Below are 9270 nucleotides of genomic sequence, written 5' to 3' on the forward strand. Positions count from 1 at the left end.
TGTGCTAGCCAGATTTTGGACCTAAGTAGGAAGTCAATATTTGTGTTAAATGTCATCAGCTAGATTTACCTTATGGTTTCTGCTCTTTGTGATCTTTTTGGACCTGTTACTTAGCAATATTGAGTATCCTGCCCAAATTTGGTTCATCTATGAATTTTATAAGCATGTCATCTATGTCTACATTTAAATAATTGATTTAAAAGCTAATCAGGGCAGGAATGAAGACAGCTGTGGAATGAACTCTGGGGCCAAAGAGCTTGGGTTTGAATTCTAGTGCTGCCACTTAAGAACTGTGTTATTTTGGGCAAATTCTTTTAACCAGTCTGTGTCTTAGTTTCCTCATCTGTAGAATGGAAATAATGATAGTATGTTTTTCAAAAGGCTGTGGTGAGAATTAAATGAGTTATGTGTATGAAGTGCTTAGACTACCACTTGACACATACTAAGTGATCAATCATCTAAGCTATTGTTGTTGTTGTTTTTATTTTATAAACCATCTTAGATGTTCATACTCTTTTAACAGTATGTCCTGTTATTGCTGAGTCTCAAAAAAGTGATTCAGGATGTGTAATTAGACCAAAAAGTTTATCCTTCTATAATAGGAAACATGTTTTGGAAAATGTATAAAATAAAAGCTCAGCCAGATATACGTTTACTTGTTTTTTTCTAAACTGAAAGTTTTCTGATATACTAATTGAGGGGTTGTATAAAATTGAGGGCCTAATTCTTCCTCTTTCTTGGTGTAGGTATGGCATCACAGCTGCAGGTGTTTTCCCCCCCATCAGTGTCGTCGAGTGCCTTCTGCAGTGCAAAGAAACTGAAAATAGAGCCTTCTGGTTGGGATGTTTCTGGACAGAGCAGCAACGACAAATACTATACCCACAGCAAAACCCTCCCAGCCACACAAGGGCAAGCCAACTCTTCTCACCAGGTAGCAAATTTCAACATCCCTGCTTACGACCAGGGCCTCCTCCTCCCAGCTCCTGCAGTGGAGCATATTGTTGTAACAGCTGCTGATAGCTCTGCCAGTGCTGCTACATCAACCTTCCAAAGCAGCCAGACCCTGACTCACAGAAGCAACGTTTCTTTGCTTGAGCCATATCAAAAATGTGGATTGAAAAGAAAAAGTGAGGAAGTTGACAGCAACGGTAGCGTGCAAATCATAGAAGAACATCCCCCTCTCATGCTGCAAAACAGGACTGTGGTGGGTGCTGCTGCCACGACCACCACTGTGACCACGAAGAGTAGCAGTTCCAGTGGAGAAGGGGATTACCAGCTGGTCCAGCATGAGATCCTTTGCTCTATGACAAACAGCTATGAAGTCTTGGAGTTCTTAGGCCGGGGAACATTTGGACAGGTGGCTAAGTGCTGGAAGCGGAGCACCAAGGAAATTGTGGCTATTAAAATCTTGAAGAACCACCCCTCCTATGCCAGACAAGGACAGATTGAAGTGAGCATCCTTTCCCGCCTAAGCAGTGAAAATGCCGATGAGTATAATTTTGTCCGTTCTTATGAGTGCTTTCAGCATAAGAATCATACCTGCCTTGTGTTCGAGATGCTGGAGCAGAACTTATATGATTTTCTAAAGCAGAACAAGTTTAGCCCACTGCCACTCAAGTACATCAGACCAATCTTGCAGCAGGTGGCCACAGCCCTGATGAAGCTCAAGAGCCTTGGTCTAATTCACGCTGACCTTAAGCCTGAAAACATAATGCTGGTCGATCCAGTGCGCCAACCCTACCGAGTGAAGGTCATTGACTTTGGTTCTGCTAGTCACGTTTCCAAAGCTGTGTGCTCAACCTACTTACAGTCACGTTACTACAGGCAAGTGGCAAATGCTAAAGAGCATGTCTTCAACTAGAGATCTGTCTTTATATTTAACATATATTACAAAGGGCTACGTATAACAATGAATTTATTTACAGATTTCAACACAGAATAGGATAATATATTTTAGTATTATCCTAAATATATTTAGTATTTAATATTCCATGTGTGTGGCATTCCTATATGTAACATTATTTTATTTCTGAAATTTTAACTCTAGAAAAATTAATTCAGTCTGATTCTGAAGGTTGTTCCTAGTTGAATTATAGTAGCATCTGGTTCCTTCTTTACTACCGTTATACCTAATTTTCCCATTTTAAAGTATCTTTAAATATATAAGATGTTTACTTATATGTGATGAATTTGGGCATATGCTGCTATTTTTCCCAGGTTCCTATCTTGGCAGGTAAGATGCCTTGGGAATAATTCCAAGTTTAACTCTAGCAACATTTTATTATTTTACATTTTCTTTCTTGCATAATAGAGAGAATGGGATTAGATGATTGCTAAGGTCTCTTCTCGTTTTAATATTCTCCATAGTCCTTTGAACTTATTTGCATATGAACTTATTTGGTTCCATAGTCCTTTGAACTTATTTGCGTATGAACTTATTTGGTTATCCTAAAATGGCCTTGACCCAAACACCTTATACTTTTTTCAATATATAATAATTATTGGGACAGAACTTAAATGCTGGTATATAGAATTTTGTCTGTACTGTAATCAAGGAGCATTACTGAAAGAGAGAAGACGGGAAAGTCTTTAAATGAGCTTTTATTTCTCAGTACGTCATTTATCTGTCTAGTTATTAATTTTAAGGAATCTGATATTTATTTTAATGGTCATGCATTAAACACAGATTGTACACTCACCCAATCACGAAGTGAAACAATAAAAAGATAACCCACAAAATAAGTTTTATCAAGAGATATGTCCAACATGCCAAATGCCTATAATAAATTTTGAGGAAATAGAAATTCTGAACTAAGAATTTTATATTATGTGTGAAAATAATGTAAGGACATTTTAACCTTTATAGGGACTCAGAAAATATGCCACCTACATATTTTTGTTTTTCTAATTGTGATAAAACCTACCTAACATGAAGTTTACCATTAACATGTACCATTCAGTGTTGTGAAGTATCTTCATAGTGTTGTATAGCCTTCACCACTATTTCCAAATGTGTTTTATCACCCAAAACAGAATCTCTGTAACCATTAAGCAGTAACTACTCCACCCTCCTACCCCCTACCCCTGTTACCTCTATTTGACTTTCTGTCTCTATGAAATTGCCTATTCTAGATATTGCATATAAGTGGAATCATATAATATTTCTCCTTTTGGGTCTGACTTACTTCACTTAGCATAATGTTTTCAAGGTTAATCTCTGAAATTCTGTAGCATGTATCAGAATTTCATTCCTTTTCAGGACTGAATAATATTCTATTGCATGTATATACCACATTTTATTTATCTATTCATCTGTTGATGGACACTAGGGTTGTTTCCACATTTTTGGCTATTGTGAATAATGATGTAATATGAACATTGGCATTCAAGTGTTTGAGTCCCTGTTTTCAATTCTTTTGGGTATAAAACTAGAAGTAGAGTTGCTGGGTCATATGGTAATTCTTTAACTTTTTGAGGAACCACCAAACTGTTTTTCTCAGCCATTTCACGATCTTATATTCCCACCAGCAATGCATGAGGATTCCAATTTCTCCATATCCTCACCAATACATCAGCACTTGTTATTTTCTTTCTCTCTCTCTCTCTCTTTTTTTTTTTTTTTGGATAATAGCCATCCTTATGTATGTGAAATGATATCTCATATAGTTTTGATTTGCATTTCCCTAATGTTTAGTGATGGTGAGCATCATTTCATGTGCTTATTGGCCATCTGTATGTCTTCTCTGGAGAAATGTCTTAAGTCCTTTGTCCATCTTTGAATTGGATTGTTTTTTGTTGTTGCTGAGTTGTAGGAGTTCTTTATATATTCTGAGTATTAATCCCTGGTCAGATATATGATTTGCAGATATTTTCTCCCATTCCATGGGATTGCCTTTTCACTATATTGATAGTGTTGTTAGCACAAAAGTTTTAAATTTTGATGAAGTCCTATTTGTCTTTTTTCTTGTTGCTTATACTTTTGGTATATTCAAGAAATCGTTGTCAAACAAATGTCATGAAGCTTTTCCCCATGTTTTCTTCAAATAGCTTTAGCTCTTATATTTAGGTTTTTGATCCATTTTGAATTAATTTTTGTATGGTATAAAGTATGGGTCCAATTTCATTCTTTTGCATGTGGATATTCAGTTTTCCCAGCACCATTTACTGAAAAGACTGTCCTTTCTCCATTGAATGGTCTTGACACTCTTGTCAGAATCCTTTGGCCATATATATGAGGGTTCATTTCTGGGCTCTCCCTTCTGTTCCATTGTTCTAAATGTCTGTCTTTATGCCAGTACCATGCTTTTTTGATTACTTGTAGCTTTGTAATAAGTTTTGAAATCAGGAAGTGTGAGACCGCTAGTTTTATTTTCTTTCAAGATTGTTTTGGCTTTTTTGGAGTCTCCTGAAATTCTATATGAGTTTTAGGATGGACTTTTCTATTTCTGAAAAAAAATCATTGGTGTTTATAGCGCGCACTGAGTCTGCAAATCACTTTGCGCACTATTGACGTCTTAACAACATTGTCTTCCAATCCACCCTAATCTGTTTTTATCTATTCTTTCTATAGTTTTCTAAAACTCTATCACAGTAATACTTGATGATGAGCCTAAGGCAAGTGGAATAGCAACTCAGGCATTCCTTCTTTATATAAATTTTATCCACAGTGGTCCTGAGCATGTTGCATTGTTGCTTTATTAGAGTCCATTAAATCCTCACCCTCTTGTCTTTCAGAAAACCTCTCTGAAATCCTTTTGACCATTGAAGCATTCTGGCTCCAGAGCCAGCCTTCCTCTTACCCTCCTTTTTACACTGCATTGTTTACATTGCTTCATCTTGCTGATAACATGCCAAAGTACTATCAGTTGACGTAAATTTTTGCCACCATGCTGTCTCTGTTGGCCGTGGGCACGGCTAAATGATTCAGGCAGTAAAAATAAAGTACTTTATTTCCTAGCCCACTGTAAATGTAAATGTAGACTAATTCCAAGAAAAGTTGCTGTCTTTGGGTCTTGAGTTTTAGGCACAAAGGTTTGTTATGCTTATAAGCTCAATGCTTTTCCATTCTGAACAGGCTAGCTGGCCTTAAAGCTGAGATCACTTTGTTCTGTACGGAAGGACAAGATCTAGATAAGGAAAACATATTTTCAGTTTATCCTAGACAAACAAACAATCCAGTTTCATCTGACACTGAAACCACAGTTAACACCTAAGCCACAGATGTAGGAAGTTAGACTTTATGTAACATCTCTTATTTGGTTTGATGCCTCTGAGATGGGTGGGAAGAAACAAGAGTGTTCATGAAGATGAGCAGAGAATGATTTGTGCTGTTAAGTGATTCCAACCTTAGCTTGCTCTGGGTTCCAGTGAAATAGAGCTTTATGACTTAGGTGGAAGTTTTCAATTTAAAGGAGTTTGAAGTTGGGAAATCAAAACGCAAGGATTGCTATTTCTACCTCCTGGTTATAGCAGTGAGAGCCTGTTTAGTATTTGTTCTCAAAGGATGGGATGTATCTTCAAAGAGGAGAGCACCATGTCCAAGGTACAATTAATGCCATTTTCCTACTAAAGGGAAGACTGCTAGTTTTGTTTTCCTTTTTCCTGTGCTTTAATAGGTAATCTTTTTTACTGCCCAGTTGTTAGGATGTCAGAGCTGGAAAGGGACCTAGAAGAGTAATTAGCTTATTATATAGATGAAGTAGAACAAGAATTTCAGTGTATAGTTTATATTGAGGGATTGAGAAATATTGGAGGCCAAGGGGAAAGATGATACAGTAATGAAAATATTATCAAGAATTTTGATCTGAATTCAGAGGTTAAAACATTCAGTCTTTAGAGGTGAACCTGCTCTAAATGATGTTCAGTAAAAGAAGATAACTTAAGTCTTTTTGCTTCCTGGAGTTTACATAAGTCTAACATTTTTAGGCTGTAATGAAAGTGAAAAGTCCTCAATAGACTGAGCAGCCTTATTTTATTTTACTTTATTTTTACTGCTTTCCTTTTTTTTCTTTTGATACTTACCTTTTTGCATGGTAGATGTGGTAGAGTTAACTGCTTTGGGTGAGCTTTTACTTGAAATTAGCTGCTTTTGTTACTCCAGAAGCAGAGCAAGACCAAATGGAAAAACTGATTCCAGTCAGTCTTCAGGGTTTTTTTGTTTGGTGGGCTTGGGAGATGGAATTAGTGTTTTTCTTAATTTCCCTTAAACTTTAAGCCTTAGAAGCCTAACAGTTATCACATCTTATGGCTACCTTTTTAAAGAAGTAAGTTATTGGGTGGCCTGGCCCCTCCCTGTGACCTGCCTTTTGGATTTTAAAATGTCTTCCTGGTATAGTGGGAATGGCAGAATCAATCTGCTGCTCTTCAGTTGATGTTTAGGAATGTTCTAAGCCCAGTTTTTATTTTGGCACAAAGCCATTTGCATTCTCCCTGCCAGCTATTTTTGGCACTGTCATGAACTTAGAAATTAATGAGTCTGTTCAGTGAAAGTAAAAATTGTGTTCCTTTTCAATTTTAGAAAGGCTTTTATGTTTCTGGGTACTCTTACCTTCTAGTTTATTAATGCTATCAAACATGCCACAGTGGTTGTATTTAATTGAACTCTGAAATTCCATCAGTAATATGGAGCTCTAGCCACCTGCAATAGGAATATCACTTTTTTGTTTTCTTTGGCTAACAGAACTACAGTTCACATCAAATAGCCCCAAAACTGATGGTATTAGTGGTTCCACCCTTAGCTGTCAAATAGTGTAAGTCCCAGCAGGCCTGGATCTTCTGCTGTTTCTGTGCAAGGATCAGGAAAGTTTTTAGACCCTTTGGACCAAGTCCTCTAATTTACCATTTTCTAGGGGCTACTTAGAAAATTACTCTGGGAGGATATTCTTACTTAGGGAAATATCTTTATACCCTCCCCACTCAGTCTTTGTCTGCCCCCCCTCCCCCATACACACAACACAACAATAAGCACATACTGCTTAAGAATAAAATTTGGGAAACCTAGGCACTTCATGAGGAGACATGGCCTATGGTTCCTAATGGAGAGATCTGCTTTTCCATTTAGCTCCTGATTAGTGAGGGATCTGGATCTGGAGTGTCCTTACAGATTCAAATTCTGTGACTTGTAAGAAGGAAAGGAGATTATTTGGAGATTATAAAGTGTTTCAGAGCTCAGACCTTGGATCCAGACTGCCTGGGCTCCAGCCTTGGGCAAGTTACTTAACCTGCCAGTGCCCAGTTTCTACATCTGTAAAATGGAAATAATACTTTCTTACATAGAATCTAAGGTGCCATTGATTATAAGATGAAATATAATATTATTTATGTACCAATAAGAAAGTAAAGGCACTGCCATTAAACTAAAATATACCATCATTTGCAGGAATCTTCTTAATTTCAGAGATGTTAAAATGTGAAAAATGTGTACCTTATAATTGATGACTTAACAGTGATAAGATCTACTTTCATAGGATTGTTGTAAGAATTACGTGAACCCCACATTTTAAAGAACTTAGTGCGTGGCACATACTAAGTACTATATAAATGTCATCTATTATTATTAATATAACCTGTTATTATCATCCCCCTTTTGAATCCATTTATCTCTTAATTTTAGTTACAATTTGAAAAATACCATGTATACCACCATGCCAAATAGATGAGTATAGATGGGTATGTATTTAACTTTTACTTATTTAGAGACAGTATAATGTACTCAACTTCAGAGCTAGGCTACCAGGATTCAAATTCTAGCTCTGCCACTTATTAACTGTGTGATTTTGGGCAAATTACTTAATCTATTTGCCTCTGTTTCCTCCTCTATAAGTATAACATAGAGGGGATATTAATTTTGCCTTGGATATATTCATATATAGAGAGCTCTTAGTTTATGGTATCACCATAGTTTTCTCTTTAAGGTTTCGTAGGGTTGGGTTTCTCACATGGAGCGTTAGTGGAAATGAATATTTCTGAAGGCACACAGAGAGTTCAAAGTTTTAAAAGAATGATGGTATAATAATAATAGTCATTGTTTTATCTAACACTTACATAATGCTAACCATGTGCCAGGCGCTGGTCAAGAGCTTTAATATTTGAACGACATCATTATCATCATCATCATTATTTTTTACTTATTTATTTTAACCTTACCACAACCTTATGTAGTAAGAGGTACTCATCTCCATTTTATGAATGAGGAACCCGAGGCTCATAGTGGGAATCAGCCGCATAGCACAGGGAGATCAGCTCAGTGCTTTGTGACCACCTAGAGGGGTGGGATAGGGAGGGCGGGAGGGAGCTGCGAGAGGGAGGAGATATGGGGATATATGTATATGTATAGCTGATTCACTTTGTTATACAGCAGAAACTAGCACACCATTGTAAAGCAATTATACTCCAATAAAGTTGTTAAAAAAAAAAAAAGAACCTGAGGCTCAGAAAGATTAATTGCCTACAGCTGTTAAATAATGGAATTAGGATTTGAACCACTGTGTCTCTACAGAAGGCATTTCTGTCATAAAGGGGTATTTATTGATCAGGCCATTTAATTGATTTTTCTGTAATTAAAAAGTTTCTAAGAATAAAAAAAATAAGTCCATAATCCCTTATCTGTAATTTCTAGATTCAGAAAGCTTTCAAAGCTAAAAATCTTTTTCTAAGTTTGGTATAAACTTATTTATTGGCAAGACCTGACTTGAATCAATGTAAGGCTGTTTAAAGTATTTGTCTGGCTTAGTGTGATTGGTCATATGTTTTGTTGCAGAAGTATTAATGTGTTTGATTTCGGGATGCTTCCCTAAACTCCATTGGGATTATTATGAAGTATGTAGTTTATGCATGGGTAGTACCTTTCTGAAATTCATAAAGCTCTGAATTTCAAAACACATCTGGGGCCAAGAGTTTCGAATTATGGATTTTATACCAAAGATTGTTTTCAGTTTCATTAAATCAATGTACCTTTACCTGATACTAAAACAAGACTTAATCAACATAGTTAGTTTCCCAAAATAATGTGTAATTTTTTTAATTTGCTATTTTTGTTTTTGCTAGAGCCCCTGAAATTATTCTTGGATTACCATTTTGTGAAGCTATTGATATGTGGTCATTGGGCTGTGTGATAGCTGAGCTGTTCCTGGGGTGGCCTCTTTATCCTGGTGCTTCAGAATATGATCAGGTAAGAGTGTTTATTTGGATGGCAATAGAAAGCAAGTAGTTACTGATGAAAGATTCTAGAGGAATAGAAGTACTAGTGAAGTATTTATTTAGGTTGTAGTG

The 9270-nt window shown here is 36.4% G+C and overlaps 1 protein-coding gene across 1 annotated transcript in view; it reads left to right on the forward strand.

Annotated features, from left to right (window-relative positions):
• The first annotated feature begins 745 nt into the window (after window positions 1–745).
• Window positions 746–9270, forward strand: part of HIPK1 (homeodomain interacting protein kinase 1) — a 32756-nt gene continuing 24231 nt past the window's right edge. The window contains exons 1-2 of the mRNA XM_007462478.1: window positions 746–1824; window positions 9046–9169. Coding sequence (XP_007462540.1) covers window positions 749–1824; window positions 9046–9169 — 1200 coding nt within the window. The 5' untranslated portion in view covers window positions 746–748. The remainder of the gene's footprint in view (window positions 1825–9045; window positions 9170–9270) is intronic.

This window comes from Lipotes vexillifer, unplaced genomic scaffold (assembly GCF_000442215.2).
Source record: "Lipotes vexillifer unplaced genomic scaffold, Lipotes_vexillifer_v1.1 scaffold1029, whole genome shotgun sequence".
In the NCBI taxonomy this organism is placed as follows: domain Eukaryota; kingdom Metazoa; phylum Chordata; class Mammalia; order Artiodactyla; family Lipotidae; genus Lipotes; species Lipotes vexillifer.